General features: G+C 48.9%; 1 protein-coding gene across 10 annotated transcripts in view; it reads right to left on the bottom strand.

Annotated features, from left to right (window-relative positions):
* The window catches only part of Pax2 (paired box 2), a 92,939-nt gene that overhangs the window by 33,400 nt on the left and 34,837 nt on the right, over nt 1–24,702 (bottom strand). For 7 of the 10 annotated variants that reach the window (XM_028773605.1, XM_028773612.1, XM_028773640.1 and 4 more), the window contains 2 exons: nt 16,518–16,603; nt 14,566–14,685 (listed from right to left, as the gene is read on the bottom strand). In XM_028773605.1, the coding sequence (XP_028629438.1) occupies nt 14,566–14,685; nt 16,518–16,603 (206 nt within the window). Of the gene's footprint in view, nt 1–9,021; nt 9,091–14,565; nt 14,686–16,517; nt 16,604–24,702 lie in introns of all 10 variants that reach the window. The other 3 variants (XM_028773596.1, XM_028773622.1, XM_028773614.1) reach the window with 1 other exon arrangement.

Raw genomic sequence — 24,702 nt, 5'->3', positions numbered from 1 at the left:
GAGGAGAGGAGAGGAGAGGAGAGGAGAGGAGAGGAGAGGAGAGGAGAGGAGAAGGGAGAGAGGAAAGGCAGAGTAAACTCCTAACTTGCCTTTGTCTTGTAGGGAAAGGAGACAATCCCCAGGGAAGGCCGAGTCAGTAGCTCTGAGCTGTCTGTCTCCCACAAGCTAACTTTTTCAGGTCCCTGTGAGAGGAACCCAGGATCCTAAATCAGCCATTGCTGAGTCCTTGAGTCTGGAATGTGGGGTTTCAGAAGACTTTGAAATGCATTCAACAGCCTCAGGCTTTGGATATTTTCTGAAAGAAATTATCACACCAGCATAGTGCAGGGACTAGAGAAGAAACTGATACCCTGGGACCTGAATGCACTCACCGAGAGTCAGCTGTGGCACATTAAACTTGATATTGATACTTAGATTAAATGCTCACCCCACTATGATGGCTTGCCCAATTGCTCTGGCTGGAAGACACAACTCTGTTTTGTTTTATCTTTTAAAACATTCTTCATAGCTTTCCTGGAGTGATTACAGGATCAGTCATGTTCTGCCTGTGTGATGGGAGGCACATCTGCCTCTCAGTGAGATGCTAAGCCCTCTGAGGTCAAGAGCTGCTCTGGTCACCTTTGTACAGCGGTCGTGCACTCTTTACACGGCAGTAGCCAGTGCTTAAACGGATATTTCTTCCTTACCTGATTTGTTAAGAAAATCACGTGAATACAGTGAATGTTAACATTTGACAAAGACACACCCTTCTCTTTCAGAGCTCTAATTGTTGATGACCGTTGAGGTCAATGGTACCTAAAGCACTTGTGTACTACGACCAGGAGGAGGTCATCACTTTTTTGCCCCATGATTCTTTTTATTTGAAAGGAAAATAACAACACAAAGAGGAGAGAGGAGCAGAAGAAAGAGGAGGGAGAGGAGAAGGAGGAGGAAGAGGAGGGGAAAAACAGCCTGTAAGACTACTGGGATGACGTCAGAGAAGACATCCTTATGACTTTCATCAGGTAGAGTTAAGAACCTGAACCAACGAGATGGGAAAGCAACAGGGATAAATGGAACGCCCTATGTTTAGGTTAAAAAAAAATCAATTACGAGAGTACAGAAAGGGTGGACCTGGCTGGGTAGCAATTGATGTAAAAAAGAACTTGAGGTTTTCGTTGACCATGAGCTTAATATGAGCTTGAGTCGGACACGCCTGCTAAAAAATCGAAAGTAATCTTAGGCGACGTTATGGGTGTGGAGTCTCCAGAGGGCCAGTGGTTCCACATTAAGTACCTGGCCTTGGCTGGACTGTCTCTGGGACTCAGTGTTCATGAATTCAGAGATAGGTGGCTGGAATGGTGAGGGAACTCCTGCAAGGGTAGGAATTTAATCGTGAGGAAAGCTGAAATCCACCCGGGGTTCAGCCTAGAGTTTGCTGAGAGCTCAGTAAATAGGGTGAAGTGACGGAGGGAAAAAGGGAAGAAGGAAGGGGGAAGGAGGAAGGGGGAGGGAGGGAAGAATGAAAAAAGAGATGAAATGGAGGTCTTTTTTATCACCATCCTCTACTCTACTAGTAAACGTCATGAACTCTAAATATTTTAGCAAAGAAGAACCTAAGATTGTGGAGATAAGGTAAACATCTAAACGTCCTACCAGTAGGGCATGGCATGGACTCCTGTCCTATGCCTGTCCTCAAAGCAGAGAAAAGCATAGCTGCAAACAGAGGCGCTGTTCAGCGACTCTCGTGTCCATGCACGGGCTGTGGCCCAGCGAGCAGAGCGGCACGGGGCGGGGCGGGGGCAGGCTCTATGGTAAAGGCAGGGAAGAGCAATGACCCCTCAAGAATCTGGAATTCTTCCTTGTTGGTCTCCCAGTCCCTGGCCTCCATCCACATGGGAGGTGTCCCTGGGGCAAGCCCCACTGCCCACTCATCCTTTTTCCATCTCCCCGAACCCCTCTTGAGTGTATAACCATTCTTAATGAGTACCCACCATGTGCCCTGTGGAGCTGCACCTTCCTAATATATCCTTAGCCCAGCCTGGTGGGCACCAGAGGCCACACCGGCACAAAGCTCAAAGAAGAAACCTGTGTTTTCAATACCCTACCTTCTCAGGTCTGACATCTGCCTGAGAACAGAGGGATAGTATAAATGGTCATTTAGGACCCTCCTGGTTAACATCCAACCTTTAAGAACAGAAGAAGCCTGGAGCCCCCAGAACACTTTATTAACACAGCTTCTTTGCCCATTTTGAGCTGTGAGCTTTCTTTGAGTTTTCTACCCCAGGAAAGCCCATAGGCTACCCATTGCTATGGCAGAGGCAGCCCCAAAGTTTGCCACCTGTGTGAAGAAGTTGGAGATGCCTGGTGAATAGAGATAGAGGAGAGGACGACGGAAGCCAGAAACAGAAGAAAGAACAGGGAAAGCAGGTGATGAGAGAGCAGACAGATCCACCAGAGGAAGGAGCCTTAGGTGTGCAGTCTTGTAGGCTTACCCTCAGAGCCAGTGGGGAAGAGGAGCTCACGGAGTGAGCTTTTCCTCAGTCGGAACCCTAGCAATCCTTCTACCCCTACGGAAGGGGCTGGGGCCTTCTGTCTGGAACAACCCGCAGTGGGCTGCAGTTGGGCCACAACCAGTTAGAAACCTCTCTGAAGCTAAGAGGGAAGGGGGCTTTGTTAGCTCTAAGGACACAAGCAAGGCGAAAAATTACATACCAGGCCGCCCTAAGTATGCTTGTTTAGAGAAACTGCTTGCATTTATGAAGTCTTTGGTGCGGAAAGCAGGGTTGCAAATGACTGCATCAGAGCGACAGTAAAGGCCATTAATTTCCTGTTATGTTTTCCTGTGTTGGGGGCTTTATTAATTTAATTTTACACTGTCGAACAACAGCGAGAGCTGACACTGCCACACCGCCACGGTTGGGGTTTTCTTTTTGTGTGTGTAGCAAGGCTTTGCCTGACATGCAAATCAAGGCTATTACCAGAACCAATAAAGATGTGTGGAGGGAAGAGGGGAGGGCTGACGGGGGAGGGCAGAGGAAAGAGCAGCGGACAGCAAGGACCAAGGCCATCCCCAGACAGTTTCTGCCTCATTCTGGGCCTGGCATATCCTGGATGCTCTGGTACCCTCCACAATCAGCCCACCTTCCCTCTCTCTCCTCCCTCCCCTCTCCTCTCCTCTCCTCTCCCTTCTGTGTCTTTGTGAACCCTATCTGTCTGTCATTCTCCTCTGTCCCAGCTTCTGGCAGAACTTGAACACAGACTCAGGATGTGTGTGTGTGTGTGTGTGTGCATGTGTGTGTGTGTACACGTGTGTGCATTCACAAGTGTGTATGCATGTGCATGCATGCATGTGTGTGTATATGTGTGTGCAAGCATGTGTGCCTATGCATGTGTATGCATGTGTGTATGTGATAATGTATGTGTGTGCATGTATGTGTGCATGTGTGTGTGTGTGTGTGTGTGAGCTGACGTCTCATCTGCAGGTCTGAGTAAAGGCATTCTTCCTCTCAGCCACTTTCTCCCCATAGTCCCTGTTCTCAAAAGTTAAGGGTCCTGCTTAAACTCAGTAGGACACATACACACACACACACACACACACACACACACCACAAAAACGCTCACCATTACAGTAGAAGAGGACAGGAGCTGGTTGGGAAGAGCAGATTAGTAGAAGAAGGATAAGAAAATATTATGGCATGAATATAATAAAAACATACATGTATGAGATGCCATAATGAAGCCCATTGTTATCTGTAACTAGCATTTGCTAATAAAAACAAAAACTATTATTAAAAAAAAAAACAAAGCTATGGGCTCTGGCCCACTCCCCTATTCCTAGTACCCATGAGCACGAGTCCTGTGCCGTGCATAGACAGGTCTGGAAAGGCAGATAGATACTCTTAACTTAAGTTGCTCTGAGATCTCTCACGGCCTCCTCCTTGTTAGTCATTTATTTCCTTTGAATTCTCAGAGAAAAGACAAAGGTCTCAAAGCATCTTCCCTGAAACTACACTAGCTGTTCTCAGTCCTCAGGGAACCCACGTGGGCATTAGCCAGCATCAGAAGAGGCAAATTTCAAGGACCCTAGCGGTACCACATTCTGGTCCCTTTTGTGGGCAAGTCGTCATTCCCACTGCCCAAGACCACCCACAGTATGCCTTCCTGGCCGTTGCAGGTGGTCCATAATGTCTGATTCAGTTACCACACAGCCATGCCTCCCTGTACCCACACAGCCAAGTGTTCAGGCTGCCCACACTGGGGGCAGGGGGATGTGGGGGGATGGAGACGGCAGGCAGGATGGAGAGAGAAGGAAAGAGGATGCCTGGAGCCACTCTTCCCAAGTCCACCTTCTGCATCTCTCTGTCCCAGCTTCTCAGGCTCTCTCAGCCTGTAGTCACGTGTGTGTCTGTGTGTGTGTGTATGTGTGTGCTCATGAGTGTGTGTGCTCCAGTGTGTGCTATGTGTGTGTGTGCTCCTGTGTGTGCTTATGTATGCATGTGCTCTTGTGTGTGCTTGTGTGTGTATGTGCTCGTTGTGTGTGCTCGTGTGTATGCTCATGTGTGTGTGTGTATGCTCACATGTATGTGTGTGTGTGAGCATTTCTCCCTCTGTCGCTGCTTCACTCATTCTCCTGCCCACGCTTTCGTCCTCTGGACCTGCTTGGCAGACTTGAAGAGGCTGTTGGATGGAATCCAGCTCTCCAGAGGAGGAAAGTGTAAACTTCATAAACTGCATTTCCTTTAATGCAGGTTCCTGGGGTTGCTTTCCTCTGGATTCTCTTTCCTCCCCCATCCTCTCTGTCTCTATTACCTTCCCTGCCCCTCTATGCACCCAAACACATGCATGCATGGGTGTATACACATACACACACATACACACAAACATACAAATACACATACACGCACATACACACACACATAGACTGAGCAGAAGGGAAGGGGTACACCTTCTGCTCATTCAGTCATGGGAGAAAGCCACAGCCAGGGGTCCTCCACAGGCTCCAGGGAATGTCCACGCCCTATCTCTAGTGGGGACGAGCACAAAGGGTCCTTTGAAGCTGGCCTGCTTCGGGGAGGGAGGGAGGGTACGCTGACATTTCATAAAGATGGTCAAATGAGGAGCCACCTGGAAGCCAGGCCACAGGGCTGCTAGGAAGGGAGGGAAAGAAGGTTGGCCTGCAGCAGGTTGAGGTTTGCAAGGCCTCTTGTCTGGTGCTGTCAAGGTCAGCAGGTTTGGGTTCATTGAAGGGTCAGGATGGTTTGAATTACTGGCTCTGCTGTAACTAGGCTCTGAGGCTCATGACTGACTCCTAGCTCCTGCGCCAGGCCCCACCCTCTCCCAGCCTGTCTAGCCTTTCTACCACTGTGGGTCAGAAAATGAGGGTCCCAGACAGCTCCAAAACCACCAGGGTTCTGAGGAAGGCAGGATGGGGAAGAGTTGCTCCCTGGTCTCACTAGTCTAGGAGGCTGCAGGCATCCTGAGTCTCTCAACATGCCAGCTGCCTGACCTTCCCCATTGTCCAGTGGCCTCCAGAAAATGAGGCACCCAGGAAGGTGAGCCCACAAGCAGCAGAGCCCAGGACAAGCTCTGAGCCTGGCTACTCCTTCCTATGTTCAGAGTCTGCTCGAGGGGTGGGATGGGGAAATACGGCAGAGCTGGGGCAATGGATTTCTTGCTTGATGCCCTTGCTGGGAGTAGGGAGGGGTAACCAGATCAAGATACAGGGCTGGAGGCCAGTTGCCTAGGGGAAGATGAGGAAGAGAAGTCATTCTAATGTGATGAGTTCTCACATGAGGGCTAAAACCCTGGGAAGGCGAGGAGAGCCCGTTGGCCTTTGCAGAGAGTGTGTAGCCTACACTAAGTGCTCAGGAGCAGAGACACAGCAGTGCCCTGTGCAGCACACCAGTGTCTTTTCTCCTGGGGTAGCTGACCTCTCTGTTCCGACTATCTGTCAAGGGATAGAAAATGCGTCTGTTGTGGTAAACCTCAGAATACTTTAAGCAGCTCCATCTTGAGCCATAACAGCATGAACTAGCTGGGGAACAACCCTAACAATTTGGCTTTCATCTCTAGCGTTTTACCTCTACAAATCTGCACCTGTCAGTCCCTCACAGCCATGGCTAAACTTGGTACCTCCCCACAGATAAACACCACTTCTGCACAGAGCCCCCGTGCAAAGGCTTAGCAGAACATCCACACAACCTAAGTTTGCTTCTGAAGAGTCACAGGCTCATGGCCAACGTTATCTAGAGAGTCCAGTTAAAATATGTGATCTAACTAAGATAGAAAAGAACCTACTGTAGGTATGGCCAGTCCCATTTCCTTGGCTACCAAGAAGGTAAAATCAGAACCAAGAGTGAGTGTGCATAAATGAGTTTCTCTCTCTGGAGTCTTAGTAACCTTCGAACTGAACTCTTTCTTGAACTGGATAGTAGCCAAGGTTTGAGTCCTTGCTAGAGATGAGTGTAAATTGAGTCTTATTAATGCATCAAACCCCAGTATTTGCCTAGACAGGAGTCTCCATGTTTTCTGGACTTCCAAGGGACCTGTTGCACTGAATCAGAGTCTGTGACATGTCACAGGTAGTACACAGCACATATGAAGCCATCAAACCCCAGTGTAGTCCACCAAGAGTCTCAGTTTCTCTTCATTCCAGGGTTTGCTTTCTCTGGCTGGCTTCAGTTATCTTCAAATCTAAAAAATGTTAAGTGGAAAAATTCCAGAAATAAACAATTCACAGGTTTTCGATTGTGTATCTTTCTGAGTAATGAGATAAAATCCTGAGCTGTCTGCTCGGCCCCACCCTGTATGTGAATCATTCCTGTGTTCAGTGTATCCGTGACGCGCCTGTTGGTCACTGAGTAACTGCCTCGGTTATTAGATTAACTCTCAGAGTCCTAATCTATCACAATGATCGTTCTATTTTAGTATTGTTGTTCATCTCTTACTGTGTCTAATCTATACATTAAACTTTTGTCTGTATGCATGGGGAAAAACAAAGCACGTATAGATAGAATTGGGCATATAGAGCTCTCTGTGATTTCAAGTGTCCACCAGGGATCTTGGAGTGACTTCCCTGTGGGTAAGATAGAACTACTGTATTCTCTAAGAAACAAATCAGATAGCGTCCTCCTTTCTAGTTCTCTCTCACTTTTATTCCTTTCCCGTGTGTGTGTGTGTGTGTGTGTGTGTGTGTGCATGCTTGTATATGTGTAGGCACCGGGTGGGCACAATTGTACCCAGGCGCTAGACTTATGTTAAGGAATCAGTACAATCTCACTTTGTTGGCCCAACATATGCCAACTTATTGTGTCTTCTGTCGCTTCTCAGCACTTCCCCCAGCTCCTTCAGGCTGTATCCTGTCCCACTGAAATAGCATGTAGTCAGCAAAACTACCTTGTGGCCTTCCCACTGGGGGACGAGCTCAGATCCCCTCCTGAGTCCACCAGTCCCTTGCACGGAGACCAAAGGCCTCTTCAGGAGTCAGACTCAGTTTACAGTCTCTGTCTCTCAATGCCAGCCCACACTCCTCCCAGGTCAGAGCAAGCCTGCCTTTCCAACAGTGTGCACTTGCACATGCACCCCTAACCTGCTGCCATAGCCAGCTGTACCCAGAGATCCAGGGCCAGGACAGCTTCTCCGCTTCTCCAGAATTCCCCTTGCCTGTCTCCTCTACCACCGGTTGTCTTCCCACGGTTCCTCCAAAGGACAGCTGGGAAGAGCTCGGTGACCAGGGCACGCCTGGTTTCCATTAATGAGATACACGAGTGTAAGCCAGCCATGGAGGCAGCCTACAAAAGGAGGCGATCACGGGCGGCCAGGAGCCGAGCTGCTCAGGTAATTGGTTTATCTATCTGGAAGCAGGGGGAGCAATCTCAGCACAGACAGACTAGCCGTAAAGTCTCTTCCTTAAGGCTATTTCCTTTGTCTTTTCAATTGCTTGCACATCCGTGTGAGAGAGGGAGAGAGTGTTAAAGAGAGAGGGAGAGGGAGAAATGTTAATTTGTGAATTAATGGCTTTTCTCAGCGGAATTGTAAATTCAAATGTCACCTCACACGGTGACACCACCGCTGGTCTGCTGAAGAAGCAATGATAAGATCCCCCACCTCCCTCAGCGCCCCTCCCTCCCCAAAGATAGCTGTGGAGTGGAACATGCTACTTTTAATTTGCAATAACAACACAACAGAGGTATGCAGTAATGACTGCCTCTTCTACCCTCCCGGCTTCCTGCCCCCCAGTCCAGGTGGCTCCCCCATTTCCTCTCTCTCCACCCCCTTCCTAAGCACCTCACCTCACCCTGCCGCCCCCCCCCCAGCCAGTGTCTGATCACATGGGGGGTGCCTTTGGAATTGACGATGCTGCAACCCTCTCTTCTCCTTCAATAATCAGGGAATTAATGACCCTGAAGTTAAAGTGAGGCTGATACCGAGGCCCTGCCCAGCGCTGGGAAAAAGCCTTCATTGTTTTCAAGCAGGAGGCGGGTAGCAGTGAGGGAGATTCATGGATGGAGATTGAATATGCAATTTTCTTTCACCTTGCCAAGAGCTGCCCCTGGGCTGTGCCTGGCCTAAATTTTTCCTTTTACCATCTCTGCCTTATCCGGCCCTCCCACCTCCCTTCCATTCTTTCCAGAAAATTACCTTCAAAATTGATTTCCACTTTTACAAACAAATATAATGGGAACACAGGAAAAAACTTGGGCCGTGATGAATTAGGGCTGTCAGGTGCTTCCAGGTCTCCTTTGCTTTTGTTTTACTACCCGATCTACTCTTTGTTTTTCCAAGGGCTAGAAAAACTGCCCCCATCCACTGAGCGGCTGACCCTCTGGGCCACCAGGCCTCAGCCCCAAACCTCTGCGGTGGCCCATGGCGGAAGTGATCCAGGCGCAGAGACTGCTAGCTTCTAGGGCTCCCGCTGAAAGCCTGTGATTTTGCCTCCAGTTGGCTGTCTACCCTCAGCCCATTCTCTGATGTTCTCTCGCCAACCCCCCCGAGCTATTCCCCTTGACCCCCACACCGTGTTCCCTCTAGCCCTCATACCTCTTAAAGTCCAGACCAGATGTAAACCTCCACCTCCTCTAATGTGGGCAGGATCAGTGTAAACCCCGACTGGAGTAAATGAGAGACAGACAAACACTGAGTCATCCCGGAGGACAAGCAGGTAGATCGGGGGCCAGACCCCCAAACAGGGAGACCAGGCCCCTCTTCAAAGAGATACAAAAGTTCTGAGCTACAAATCACATACAGCCTGAATGGGAAATTCTTCTGCCTCAGTCTCCCTAGTCTTGGGGCCCAGCCACTCCCTCCTAGGCTGAGGACAGCCTACTGACTTGCCAACAGATGTAGGTTGATACCCGTGGGCTCTTGGGGCTAAACTATACACAGGCCCATTGGTTAGGAGCATGAAGACTCAACATGTCTAGGTCTGGCTCAGGACTCGCCCCAGTTACTGGTGTCAGCAGGTGCACAGCCATACAGTACCCCGCCCAAACATTTACATTACCTAGGACACGCATGCGTTCTCAGCACTTGACATTCCATACCCCCTCGCTCCCAAGCTCTCAGGGCGATATTACACACACATACACTTGAGTAAACAATAGAAAATAATATATAGCTCAGAAATATATATATATATATTCCAGAGACCAAGCATATATTCTCCAAGGCATATAAACTTGCATGTAGAAGCAGAAATGTGCACAGGAAGACAGAGGAAGTCAAGGCCTTATAATAGAAAAAGAAGGGGACTTTTATATTTTACATGCATAGAAAACTCTGGTTGGCGCTTTTAGAAAAAAGTGACAATGGCCCACTGGATAGCCACAGAGCAACAAGTGAACAGGTAGATAAAGGTTGTCTCAATTGTACAGGTGAGGCCAGCTACCCATCCCTTCTAGATTAGCTTATTCCAGAGTTACAAGGTGTCCCAGTGCGGTTAGGGGGTCTAGGCCCAAATAGACTTCATTCTCTAACAACTTAATTTCCTTGTGAAATCTTCACCTGCCAAGGAGACTTTTTTTTCTTTTACCTAGATATACAGTAATCTGTCTTCTAGGATGGAACTGGCTTAACACTCTAGGCCAGTGGTTCTCCACCTTCCTAATGCCGAGACTCTTTAATACAGTTCTTCATGTGGTGATGACTCCCAACCAGAAACTAATTTTTGTTGCTACTCCATAACTAGCTTTGGTACTGATATGAGTTATAATGAATGAAAAAAAAAATCTGTGTCTTCCAAAGGTCTTAGGTGACCCCTGTGAAAGGGTTGTTTGAGCCCTGCCTAAAAGGTCATGACCCACAGGTTGAGAACCTCTGCTCTAGACACACGATGTTCTAGAATGCTCTCCATAAGAAGTAAGGGTTGTTATCACTACATTTGACAGGGTAGATGAGGTAATAAAATGACTTCCCCAAGGTCACTCAGCTGAGTAGCTCTAGGATTCAAAGCCAGTGTACACAGTTAAGCCAGGGCTGAGTGAGACTTTGGCCTTGGTGAGCTTTCTTTTTTCTCAGTACAGGGGCCCTAAACAGGTGCTGTAACTCAGTCCCCTTATGTACTCCAAGCACAACCTGAGCTCTTAGGAACTTCTAGGAGGACGCTAACTAAAGAAATAACCAGTGTTTTCCAGCGACAGCGTCATCCAAAGCAGAAAGGACAGCACCTACTGAATGAATGCAAGACCACGCCCCCTGCAGGCTCAGGAATACCAACATCCCTCCCTCCCACAGATCAGCAGACTCTCACCATATGACTTTACTTGGATTTTTGGACAAGTTATAAAACTTCTCTGTGTTTACCACCACTGCCAGTGGTCAGCAATGCATTAGACTGTGGCTGAGAGTGGCAGGCGGGGGGAAGGTAAGAAGATATGGGGTTTCTGTGGTCGGGTTTTGTTGTTTCTTTCCAGGCTGGGGATCAAACCTAGGACCTTATGCCTGCTAGGCAATCACTTAAGCATCTCCAGCCTCACTTTCGTTTCTCAGTCTGATTAGATCGGTGGGTCCCACTCTGTTTTCCAGCCACAGGAGCCATGGTGTATAACGTTCATGGAATTGTGTTTCTTAGATTCCCAAAGAATCAAGCTTTCATATACCTGCCCATAACTGTAGGTTGGAAATGAAGGTTTCCAGGGTATTGGTGAGGATTTCTCCTCCTTGGGCTGAGAGACAGCCTGTGTCCCAGGTGCCTCATACATAAATTCTTTATCCCTCCCTGGTCTTTCTGATTGGGGTCCTGGACCCCTAGGAGGAGGTTCCAACCTTCTTGAGTGCCATATTTCTCCAAGTAAAGTCTGGGGTTTTGCACACTCCCACAGGCCAGGGGTTGGGAATCCCAACCCAACCTTGAGTCAAAACCGACTGGCCCTTGATGAGTAGCCCCTGTGGATGTGAATATCACTGATACAGGGTGGCACTCTCCACATTCTGAGGGCCAACGCCAGCAACGTTCTGGGTGTTGCCAGTGTGAATACCAGCCATTATTGTTGAGAAGCCCTTCACTAATGCCTGCCACACACTGTAGTCATAGCCCTTGCCAGTGCCCGTCGCCGTGATATGGCTGGAGCTACAAAATGGGCCACAGTATGAGGTGGAAGGACAGAGGGGCATCCAGCTCGCCTCAAGACACTTCTAGGGAGAAGTCATCACACTTGAGGTCAACGGAGAGCCAACATGGCTGGTACATTTAGGACTATCCCAGAGAAAACGTACTCGATCCCCTAGTCCCTCGAGGGCCTAGGGCCTAGATATACATCCCTGGCCTCATCCCAACACCCTATAGGTCTTTAGGTCAATCTCCACTGTACCCAAAAGTCCTGGCCCGAGACTTGAAGGACACACCTGGGTGTCTGTACAGGCTGTGCCCGAGGCGCCTCCTGCAGCAATGACAAGGGACTGGCCTGCCAGCTGCTTTGCTACCTTGGCCTGACTGCAGAGTTGGGCTACATCATCTTGACACATAATTATCTCCCCATCCTTAATCATTTGAGCTCTTCCCTAATGCAAACCGGGCCCTGCTGCTTGGAGGCCTCTGGAGTGGGGGAAGGGAAGAGTCCTCCAGCTCTCCCTGTGAGGTCTCCTGTCCCTTCCCACCTGGGTTCCATGGGTCAAGAATGGGATGGTGGCTGGGGAAAGCTGGCATCCCTCCCAGTCCCAGCGTCCAAGGAAAGGATGAGTTTAAAAATAAATAAATAAATAAAAGTAGAGACAGGACAAGAAAACCCCCAGCGGGGAAATGGCGGAGTTCCCGATGCTTCCTGTAACCTGGTTAGGCCTAGCAGATGAGTTTCTGAGGCCCTCACTATCCCTCACCTGAAGACTCTAGCTGCCTCCTGTGCTTCCACACTGATGGAGGCCCCAAGCCAACCCTGCTTCTATCTCTTCCTGCCCAGATTCACTTAGGGATACAGAAGAGCCCACCCTCTTGCAATAGATAGCATAGTCTTGCCACTTCCCATGACTCTGTCTACTTGGGCTTGCTTCTCAGTGATCCTTTCTGCCCACTCAGCACATCCTTGCTAAGGCCACCCTGCCCTTGCTGTTCATAGGTTTGGTGTGTCAGACAGAACTTCAGGATAGCACTGTCCTTAACAGCCTTCTCAGCTGTCACCCAGGGCCTTCCTCAAAGAGCAGCCTTTCCTGGCAGTGAGCTTTCTCCCTGCCTCTTTCCCCCTATAAAGGGACGGCCAGATCTCCACTATACCATACCCGATGGGCTTTCTACTCCCTGGATACAATGTTTAACATATATCCTAGAGTATAAACTTTCTAAGGATAAGAATCATATCTCATTTGCCTCGGGGACCTTCTGTACCAAGCTATTCTCCTGATAGGCAGAGAGGGTCATTGAGTTGAACTGACTAAAAACAATGGGTGTAAGTAAGCAATAAGAGGGGTGAACATCCTGTTCCTGACCTCACTGGCTGGCTCAGCCCTGGGTATCCCCAGCCTCCCTTCACCACCCATGAAGGCTCAGGCAACAGAAGGCACACAGAACGTTAGCCTCAGTCCAATGAGGGAGAGCACAGAAGCGTTCCTGTGGCCTTCCGGTTCCCCTGGACACCTCATACTCTCAACAAGGCAGGTGGCTAAAGAGAAACCCTTAGGGTTTGAGGCAGACTCTACCAAGGTACTCAGGGTGCCAGGGAGCTTGGCTGAGGCCTACATGTCAGAAGCTCCAGGGAGAACTGGGGCTTAGGGCTTCTCTGGTAGCCTCCCCCTGCCCATCAGGGGCTGCCGCCAAAACAACCACAATGAAATTTAGTGAGTGGCAAAGGCCGTGGCAGCCAAATGGGTTTGGATATTTTGGAAGAAGGAGAAATAGAGCCAGACAAGCTGTTTCCCTGTGAAACGAGACCATTAGGGCTTCTGGCAGGAGGCCAGTGCCAGGTCATCACTGTCTTGCCAGGACTAGGTCTCTCCTGCACTCTGTCCCTTCTGCTGGAGGCCAGGGCTCATATGCTGTCTTCCCTCTGCCTGGGTCTGGAGAATCCAGACTGCAGCTTGAGGAATGTCAGCTTTGTATCTGATGCTGTTCCTCAAGAAGAGCTTGTCTATGCTTGGTATGACCACAGAACCTACTGACCAACCATAACATTTCTGAAGGGGGAAAAGGAGACACCGCCCGGTTCAGGTGCAGAGACAATAGGCAGAACTATGACTACCTTGAGCTAATGGAACATATGGTCTGTACTCCCTTAACGTTCATCTTTGTTAGGTTCTATTTTATGGAGACTGTCTTTAGAATCCTATACACCCTGCAGAGACCAGAAGTTACTACTTTCTTAGCTGAGATCCTAAGAGACCTGGAGCTGGAAGTAGGCCTGAGGTACTGGTGTCTGTCCATCTGGATGCTCAGGCCTCAAACACCAGAAGAAAACTGGCTGGTCACAATACACCACTAGAGCCGGAGCTTCTGAAAAGCACTTTGTCCCATGCGTACACCTACCAGTCTCTCCTCTAATTTTCTTTCATCCTGTGTCCCCCTCTTAATTCCTCATTCCTGGATCTATGCTACCCAAGGTACTGGCTGTCCCTTGAGGGCCCAGGGAGAGGGAGAAGAAGTGGGAGTCAGAATGGTGCCCACTCTCATGATGAATAGCATGGCGAGGCCCCACAACCAGCTTCCCCAAGAGACTTCAGTGGGAGCCGTGTCCATGTATTACAGAGAAAGGACTTCAGGACTGTCCCATGTCTGTATCAGCTGCTACCTTCTAACAAAGATCAAGTGAGGCCAAAGTAGGCTGGCCTTTCATCCCTGGGTCAGATACCAGCTGTCTCCTCAACCTCTACAACCTTCTCAAGGTAAACAGTTGATGCCACTCCTCCTGGCATCCCACAGGGACAGCTGGGGTGAGTCCCAGCAGAAGGTGAGACCATCGGGGCTGAGCAGATGGTGAAGCTGGTGGCTCCACCAGCAGCATCCCTCCCCCTCTCTCGGAGCCAGCAGGGCAGTGGGGGTACCTAGGCTCCCATGCTAAAACTGATCTCACAGCAGAGCAGCTGCGAGGCCCGCAGAAACCGGAGCTCAGAGTCCAAGGACAAAACATGCAAAGGGGGAGCCAGAGCTCATCCCCCTCCTACCTTCCTCGCGTTTCCTCTTCTCACCGTTGGAGCGAGGAATCCCCAGGATCCCATTGATGGAGTAGGATCCCACTGGGTCGTTAGAGGCGCTGGAAACAGGAGGGGAGGCTGTGCTGGGAACTGGACGGAAGAAGGAGGAGACACTATCAGGACAGCAGTTGAGATTGAAGCCCCAGGCAGGGACAGACAGGCACAGAGGGCAGAAGGAAGGACAAGGAACCCATATCCGCTTAACTTCCTCTGAGGCTTGAGGGAGGAATCACTCCCACAGACAGACATTGCAGGCTGTCAGCCCAGCCTGAGGAAAGTGGTGACCGGTCGACCCAGGCCTCCTCTGCCATCTATGGCGTTTACTGGTCCCTCAAGCCCCCCCCAACCCCCCTTCAGATGGATGTAGTATAGGCCCAGAGACTGCCAAGATTATCAGTCTAGAAAGCAATTCAGTGACCTTCTGGATAGCACAGATCCAACTGTGCTCTCTGGAGCCACACTCTTCCAATCCCACCTAATCCACAGGTTGAGCAAATCCTTTGAAAAAAACCCCAGCACGCTTCTCAGTCTCCTGGGTGGAGTCTTTACCAGTCCTGATTTAGCATCTAGGGCTTCCTAAGATCTGTCTCCTAGACTTGGGAAGACACAAGTTGCTCTCAGTGTTCTCTGGAAACAGCTCTCTCTCCCAGTTGCTACTGGTCTTCAAATCACTGGAGAGGTTCCTATTCCCTCTTGGGGAAGTGACTAGTGAACCCATTCACTATACTATGATGAGGTCAGGTCTATCTGAGTACAACCCTCCCTCCAGCACACTAATCCAGGATCTGGGGAAACATGCATGACTCCAGCAGTGCTGGACCAGCCAATTCTATCTCCCGCTGGTCAAGAGGGAAGGAGACCAAGGAGATGTCAGAGTGTGCGTGCGTGCGTGTGTGCGTGCGTGTCCCTCTCCCTTTCTCCCTCTTCTCTCTCTCTCTCTCTCTCTCTCTCTCTCTCTCTCTCTCTCTCTCTCTCTCTCTCTCTCTCTGTGTGTGTGTGTGTGTGTATGTATACTAGAGTGAAGACTGCAGAATTCTGGCAGGCCTGGGCTGTATCTCTGAGATACCGTGGAGGGCTCAGAGGTTCAAAGAGGCAAAGAGCAACAGAGCACATGAGACAGAGACAAAGAGATAAGAGGAAACAGGCCAAAAGAAAAGAGGCCAGAAGGTAGGATGGAGAGAGACAGACAGACAGGTCCATAGCCATACTCATGAGGGGAGGGGAGAGGACTGAGAAAGAAGGGAGAGATGGGAAAAGAGAAAGATCAAAGGCTGGACATTTGGAAAAGTGTTTGCCTACCATGCATAAGGTTATGGGTTCCATCCCCCCAACAACTGTTTTTAAAAGATCTACTTTTAAAATGTATGTATATATGTGCATGCGTGTGTACATGTGCATGTGTGTGCACATTCCTGAATAGGTCAGAGCAGTATCAGATCCTCCGGAACTGGAGTTACAGGTGGTTATGCATCTTGCCTGATGTAGGTCCTGGCAATCAAACTTAGGTCCTCTGTAAGACCAATACATGCTCTTAACTGCTGAGCCCTCTCTCCACCCACTCCCCCAGAGATATTTTTTTTTAAGGTTAAATAAAAAAGAAAACATGGAAGAGCATGGGAATTAAGGAAGGATACTGAAGGAGACTGAATCAAATAGAGGCTAACGGAAAGCTCAAAGACAAGTGGCTGGGGGCAGGAGGGGAGGGCAAGAAAGGGGAGGTGAAAAAAGGGAAGGGGGGACACAGACTGAAGAGGACCTGTGGGAGGCACTGAACTCCTATCACCAGAGAGGCCCTAGGAGGGAAAGGAGTGAGCTGGGACAGCGGACAGCCCTGGATCTCTCTGGCTTAGACGGTTCCCAGGGCTGGGCTGTGTTTTCTGGCATTTTCTAAGTTGATTTCCCTCTGCCCTGAGCCCTCTTACCGATGGTGTGGCCAGGGGCAGTCACTCCTGTCCCTGCCCCATCCGGCGTTGGATGGAAAGGCTGCTGAACTTTGGTCCGGATGATCCTGCAAAGCACCACAACATTGTCACAGGTCACATGCCACATGCCAGGCCCAGGCTTCTCCTGCCCAGCACAGCCCCTGTCCTAACTCACCTGCCCCTGACCCCCCAACGTCACCCACTGCTGTAAAATGTAAGGCTTCCCTCCTGTCTGCTCTGCGATTCACGATCCACTTATCACAGCTCTGGGCAGGGGAGGTCTGCACTCTCTGGTGCCCTGAGCCCTGAGTGTCAAACTGAACTGCAGCTTGAGTTTGGGAAGCAAGGATTAGGGCACAACCGAGTGGAGAACAGTGTCTTTCTCATTTCTGAGGGGTGAGTGCAGAAAGAATATCTTGTACATTGTACAGATGCATCATCTGTCAATTTAAAAACCTATGGCCTATAGGTAAGGGTAGAATAGAAGGTGGGACATCTGGGAGGCAGAAAGAACTCAGGGAAGATGTGACTAGACAGACCCATGGCACCTGAGCATAGGTAATGGCAGACTGTAGGTTAAAATGAATGGGATATTTTAAGTTATGATCTAGTCAGAGAAGACTATATCGAGCCTGGCTATATGGCCAGGGTCTTTGTAAATGTGTTTTGAGTCTGAGTCTTATTTCTAGGAGCATGGGGCTAAGAGGAAGAACCCAAATTAGTGGTCCACCTTCCTTCCTCAGTCACATATTTACCACCTAGTACCAGGAACCTCTGGATCTGGAGGTCATCTTAGCCAGCTTTCCAAGCAGAACCATACCACGATCCTCCAGAGCCCAGGGAAGGAGCTTCCTCCAGTATTGCAGGAAGGAGAGAAGACAGAAAGGCAGGGACTGGGCCACAGGTGGCCCCACAACAAACAGCACCTGTCCCTTTGCCAGGCATCAGGCCCCACACAAGCTTCTTCTCATCTGACTGGCTTACAGCTTCCTTTTCTTTCCTACGGGTCTTACGTGAGTCAGAACTTCTTTACAGGACTAGTTAAGGAGCATCCTTGTACACCCCCGGGAAATAGAGGAACAAATCAAACCTTCCCCGGAGGAATAAACCTGCCTTGCAAGAGTCCAGAAAATCATAGAGCTCCCTAACACGAGAGACCAAGCCCAGGGCCTGGGGAATGCATTTCTCTACAAACCCAATCCTCCCACCTTGTCCAACTCAGTATTGCTCTTCCCAACAGGACTCTAAGTTCTCATCTCCCATCCAGGCAGGTTGCAAGCTGTGAGTCTCTCAGCGTTAGCTTTTACTGATCGCTTATAGGCACATAAGTAGGCACTTATACAGACATATTCTTCCAATGCCAGAAAGTTGGGAGGGGATTTATATTTAAAGAATGCCAGGTATCCTAGGGCAATGAAGCAGCTCTTTATCAGAGGAAGAGCCCACCCTTGAAGGCGGAGAACTGGGGGAAGAAGTGACTGAGATAGAGCCCAGCATTGACCCCAAGCAGAGCTGAGCTGGATACAGGGGTTGAGGGGCACAGAAGGCATTAGAAAGTATACCAGGCTGTACAACAGGGACAGTGCTGGTTCCTGTCATTAAGGAGCCACATGGCTTCACATGGATCACTTTGTGTCTTTGTGCTTTCTTTTTTTAACTTAAGAATAAAGGGCTCACAGGCACACAGCATCTCCAAGGTCTCGGGAAAAAAAGTTAACATGATTCTAAGACGGACATGATAATCGAGAGGGTGCATTATACACCAGTGCTGGAGGGGGTGGAAGATTAGTGGGGAAGCCAAGGGGGAACACAAGATGGGGCCTAGACCCACAGCCAGAAGTAGTGGAGGTGTGCTCAGGAGGCAGAGGAGTAGAGCTGAGAGGTTACATCAGGTGGTACAAACAGCTAATTTCCACTCACTAAAATATTGCACATCACTGTTATATATAATCTATATAACTCATATTCTGTTAATTCTCACAACTTCCAAAGTTGTGAATCCAAAGTAAATGCTATCATCTTTATTTTGCAGATTGAAAACCAGAGCAGACAAGGACCACACAACCGCTTAGAGCGGCGGCATCCCAATTCAATCCCTGAAACTTGTGTCTTCTGCTACTTTGAGATCTTCCCTCATCATGGAAGAATCAGTCCTCAGAGGTCTGAAGCCATGAGCAATGCTCAAATTAGAGGAGACATAGCCAAAGTGATTGATCCCAGGAAGGTAATGGGTAGGCATAAGGTGATAACAACCGGACCTCACAAAAGCATAGTATCTTCAAGGGTGTGAAGGCAGAGAAGCAAGAAAGAATAGCCAGGATTTGGTAACTAACCGAAGTCAGCCCTGGCCCTAAAACACTCCTGTGTCACTGGAGGATTGGTGGTACATGTAGTTCTGGAGGATAGGGATGCAAGGAAGAAAGTGTGATGTTGGCTCTGGGTGTGAGGGCGGGGCAAGTCCAGGTGTAGCTGGCCCATCAGGAAGGAGTTATTAGTAAAGGGCCATGGAACCAGTGTAGATCAGGGTGGCCTAACCTAAGTGGACTGAAGAAGATATGTTAAGATCTAATCTACAAGGTCGGGCAGTGGTGGTGCACACCTTTAATCCCAGCACTTGGGAGGCAGAGGCAGGTGGATTTCTGAGTTCGAGGCTAGCCTGGTCTACAGAGTGAGTTCCAGGATAGCCAGGACTACACAGAGAAACCCTGTCTCGAAAAAACAAAATAAAACAAAACAAAACAAGGGTTTAATCTACAGTGCCAATGGTGACATCAAAAAGTGCAGGGGACTGAGAATGAGAAGAGGTATATATTTGGGGATCAGGGTGACCATTAGTGACTTTGAGAAGTGTCTGAGCCAGGCAGCTAGAACAGGACCCTAGCAGGAAAGGCACAGGGAAGAGGGGCCAGGGTCCTAAAAGATGACTGTGGTGTGGAAGTCAGAGGGTGGCCCAGCAACCACAGATGTAGGAAGGATGGTTCAGGGCAGGAAAGAGTACCAGAGAGGAGAGTGAGGTTGCCAGGGAGACTGTGGATGATGCAGAGCAGGGAAGAATAATGGGGGGGGGGACCTTCAGAAAGCAGCCTTTACAGCTTTGCAGCCTCAGAGTCAGGAGGAGGCGGAAAGACCACAGCAGCTGAGAGCAATATGGCCTCATCTTCAAGAAAGACTAGAAGGATGCCAAGCAGCTCTTCCTACACAAGCTCCCAGGGTCTGGTGGACCTACAGTGGCTCTGCTTAAAGGCTGACAGGTTCTGGTCTAAGGATTTCCAGAGCTGGGGACAGATAACTGGACTGGCTGTGGAGTTCCTGTCTTTATTACCAGAGCCTCTGACCCCTGAGGCACTGATACAGATTTAGCTGAGGCAGCTAGTGATGGAAAATCGCTATGCCCTGACAGCAGCTTGGTGCTGCATGGGAGAGAAGTTGGGCCGAGTGTCTGCTATGAGTTATTAAGGCTTTTGGTGTCCATCCATGACCCCAGGCAGTGGTCACCTGCCAGGTCCCGAAGCTGATCATAGGGAATTTAAGGATCAGGATCGTGAAAGCCCTATGGTTATCTATATCCCTCCTACAGCCTGTGCTCACCCCAACGTGGGAGACTCCCCCTCCCTATCCAAGCAGGCTTTCCTACACAGGATGCTCTTTCCTCCTCCATATCAGTGAGAGCTCACCCAGCTCCCAACACAGGGACTACTGGGATCTTAGTGTTTCCCCAGGGTGCTTTGTACAGCTAAGGGAATCCAGGTGGGTTGTTTTTGTTTTTTTTTTTTTAAGATTTGTTTTATTTCATGTGTGCGTGTATCTGCCTGCATATGAGTATGTGTATTTTGTGCATGGATGGCATCCATGAAGGACAGAAGAGAACACTGGATACCCTGGAACTGGAGTTCCATACAGCTGTGAGCCTCCATGTGAGTGCTAGGAAGCAAATCTGGGTTCTTTACACAAGCATTCAATGCTCTTAACCATTGAGCTATCTCTTCATCCCCTGATTTGTTCTGGTTTTCTTTGTTATTTTGAAATAGGGCCTCACCTATGTAACCCAGAGATTCCTTAAAGTTGAGCCTCCTTGCCTCCCAGGTGCTGGTGATAGCAGTTTAAGTATGACAACCACGCCTGGTCTAGTGAGGGGATTTGGGATGAAGTTACAGGCTTAGTCACCTGAGCCAGGATCCCAGCTCTGTTTCCTGGGATATCCTTGGACATTTCTCGTTCCTTTATCTGTAAAATGAGATAGTGCTACTGTGTACCTCCCTATCTATGGCCTTGGTGAGGATTAAGAAGGATAATTCATGTAAAGTGATTAGTATGATGTTTGGCTCGGTGAATGCTAGCTGTAAAAACGATGTTCACACTTGTGTTATTATCCCTGTGGGTGACCTCTATGCCCAGCTGCTTTCAATTTAAGGGCTGAGCCAGGTACAGGCAGGAGGCCTCCCTTCTCGGTATGCCCCAGCTGGATCAATGAAGGTACCACCTGGGAAGAAACGGAGAGGATACGGAAGAACAGCAGCCGGGGTCATGGAGGTTGCAGTCACAAAGTTCCGGGAAGACAGACTGGGGACTGGACCAAGATCTACCTGCATGCTTTGGGAAGGACCACAGAGGATTCAATTTGGGTGGTGGCAGGTGTATTGGGAGGGCTTTAGAGCAAAGGAGGATGAAGCAGGTGGTAAGGTCACTTCCTCTTTGGTTAAATTCCCAGGAGACCTCCACTTCCTCCCACTGTGAAGCTCAGAGCAGCCTCAGGGGGCTCTATGAGACAGACAAAGGTCCCTGTGAGTATCCAAGCAAGCCACTTAAATTGGCAGAGAGATAGCTCAGTCTTCCACTGGGAGCTCAGACTCCTACTGACCCTTCTGCCTCCTTCTTCTCCTTCTCCCATTGTTTCCTCTGTTTTTCTTCTCCGTCTCTTCATCTCTGTCTTTCTCTGCCCCTTTCTCTCTCTGTGTCCATCTGTCCATCTCCTTGCACCCTGAAGTCCCACTATGGCTGTGTGAGTTTATCGATTCCTGGGAGCTGGGGGAAAGTGGGAGGTAGGGCCGGGGTGCAGGGCTCAGGGATGGAAATAGAAGGCTATAAATTATTTGTGACAGGAAAGCAATAGTGGCAGAGTGCTGAGCACAAGTCCTGTGTCACTATTAGATTCCTTTTAGCCTGATGACACTGTAAAAAAGGTTAAGTGTCTGCTGGAATCGTACACCTGGGGGGCCGGGTTGGCCTGGGAGCAGAACAAGCCACTGAGAGCAGGTATATCAATTCTCTAGGCCAATAATATTCCTCTCATTGATCGCCACGCAAAGTTCAAAAATCTCATTACAGCCAGGCAGACCGGGAACTTTTTACAAATCAATAGAATGATATAATGTATGTATACTTAGTACAAATGTATCTATTCATCTATCTATCCATCCATCCACGGTCTGCCTCAGGGTTTCCAAGTTAGCCTACCCATCACATTATGTTATGTTATGTATGATACTATATTGCATTATATTATATGGTAATAAATGGTGTGCGAAAACTTCCCCTCAGGTGGAAACAAGAAGCAGTCCTATTAGCATTGAGATGACCTCAGACAGCTCACCTTGGAAGGATTAGGCTGGTCAGGATTGCCAAGAGAGATGCTTCCCCAGACGAGTCTCTAGTGATAGAAAGCACTGTGAACTGAATCTTTCCTGTGTGAGAGGCATCGTTCTAAGTACTTCAAACATTTCGTTTGCTCCATCCCCCTAGGTACCCATCTTGCAGATGGTCATAGGCCATCTATCCACATATGGCAAATCAGAGATTTGAATTCAAGTAGATGAATTGCAGGATCCATACCATCAACTACTCAGTTCTACTGCTGCCAGAGAGACTTCCATAAGCACTGACTCACAAGCTTCTGGGTCCTGTATCTGGTAGTCTGTTCTTAGAAACAAAAGTTAAGAAACTCCCCTGAAACTCCCCATTCCTCCCCAGAACGTGGGAGCAATGGTATCTGTTGGAGGCAGCTACTGAGGATCTGTAGAGACTGGATCTCCAAGAGTGTCCTTATGGGAACCTTGCTCACTGGCTGGGAGCCAACTGTCCTCCCAACTTTGGAATTGTTTCCTCAAGGAACAGCAGGCTGCCCCCAAGCCTGGTCATATCGCTGCTTTTCTCAAAGAGACTTACTAGTAAACTGTCAATATTGACACACGCACCCTATGTACATATATAAGCCAGTGTAGACTGCTCCACTCCGGAGTCTACAGAAGGTACTTAATTCCCAGGTTTCTATTTGTAAAGTAGGATGGGGAGTGTTTCAGACTAGCTAAGCTGAATGCTCACTGAGCCAGATAACCAATAAGAGGGGCGGGGCCTCTGCCAGTGACTTCAAGCTGCCTGGCTATAAGCTGGATCATTCTAAAAAGCAAAACTATATTTGCTTCAGCAAAGGATAGCTTTTCCAACAAATGCAGATGACTGCTTCATCTCCACTCTTTGAGCAGTGCCCATGTTGGGCAAGTAGCCCCAGCTCACCCCTGAGGTGAGCCAGCCGGGGACTTTTCTTAGCAGATCCTCAAGAGAGATGTCATGGATCACCCAGGAAGCTGCTACCTCTCCTGAGGGGGTGCTTTCTCCAGAGAACCTAATGGAACTGAGTAGCCCCTTCATATAGATCGGAGGCTGAGATTTACGTTCTCCTTACACAAGGACCCCAGGATATTCTGCCCCTGGCCTCCCCAATGGCCGCTATGAGGCACTCTATGCACACTCTCCCTTTGTAGGCTCTCTTGCCCTTTGTATAGTTTAGAGGTGTTGCCCAGGCTTGGTCAGTGGGTTTTAGTTTGAACAATGAGAATACCAGTGAAGTGAGTCAGGCCATTCTTTATAGCTGAGAACAGGTCTTTCTTTTCCAGCTAGAACAGGACACAGCTAGAACACAGGTTCTAGGTTATGAAAGACCTTCCCTTTCATGATGTCAAGAGCTCTTAGATTGTGCGTATACATATGCACATACATATACATGCATAATACATATATACATGTATATAACATACATACACAGATGTATACACATACATATATATACATACATGTATACATACATACATACATACATACATACATACATATCCATATATTGAGACAAAGAATGGTGGTACTCAAATAGTCTAGGCTCGTGTCTTTTTTTTTTTCCTTTTGCTTTTTCAAGACAGGGTTTCCCAGTGTAGCCCTAGCTGTCCTGGAACTCACTACCTCAACCTCTCAAGGGATGGTATTAAAGGCATATGCCACACCATACCTGGCCCCAGGCTCACATCTTAAACTCAATATATGTGTAGCTCAGGCTTGTCTCTTCCTGCCTCTGCCTCCTGGGGGCATGGACTGTAGGCACACTTAGCTGGAAGTTATCCTTAAGCTCTGAGAATGAAGACCCTTTTAGAAATCTTGCAGAAGGGTGTCCTCAAATGATGGCCCTGGAACTCCATACATCAGAATCCCCTGGAGCATTGGCTAAAATACAAACCCCTAGGTCTCTCCTTGGTGTTGGTAAATTAAAATTTCTGAATTCTTGGGGCTGGAGAGATGGCTCAGTGGTTAAGAGTACTGACTGCTCTGCCAGAGGTCCTGAGTTCAATTCTCAGCAACCACATGGTGGCTCACAACCATCTGTAATCTGAAGATCTGATGCCCTCTTCTAGTGTGGGTCTGAAGACAGCTGCAGTGTACTCATATAAATAAAAAAATAAACAAATCTTTTTTAAAAATCTGAATTCTATAATCTAAGAAGATGAGCCCAAGCCAGGGTGTGGGGGAGGTGCTTGCTAGTTGGGGGTAAGAGACTCAGGAGAAGTCTCAGCACATGAAGTCGGCTCTTCACTTATGCTTCAGGCCATGCTGCCTACTGTCCGATTCCAACCAGCAGCCACAAAAATTCCCCAAACTATCATTTTCTCTGTAGACAGTAAACTCCAGGTTAAAAATAAAAACATTTCAAAATTTCAAAATAGTTCTTGTGCTTTCCAGGATGATTGGCTTCTAGCTGTTTCCTAGGTACAATGCCATTTCCTACACCAGCCTTCAAAAATCAGCGTGAAGGGACATAACCCTCCCATTGTGCGTCCCTGAGAGCCTAGGCCAGACACAATTTACCAGGTTAGATGGGCCATGGGGCTGGCCCAAGGGGGCAATAGTGGTGGTTTCTGTGATG

The sequence above is a fragment of the Grammomys surdaster genome, unplaced genomic scaffold, assembly GCF_004785775.1.
Source record: "Grammomys surdaster isolate TR1022 unplaced genomic scaffold, NIH_TR_1.0 66, whole genome shotgun sequence".
Taxonomy (NCBI): domain Eukaryota; kingdom Metazoa; phylum Chordata; class Mammalia; order Rodentia; family Muridae; genus Grammomys; species Grammomys surdaster.
Note: the sequence above shows the minus strand (reverse complement) of the source record. Positions and strands in the feature narration are given on the sequence as shown.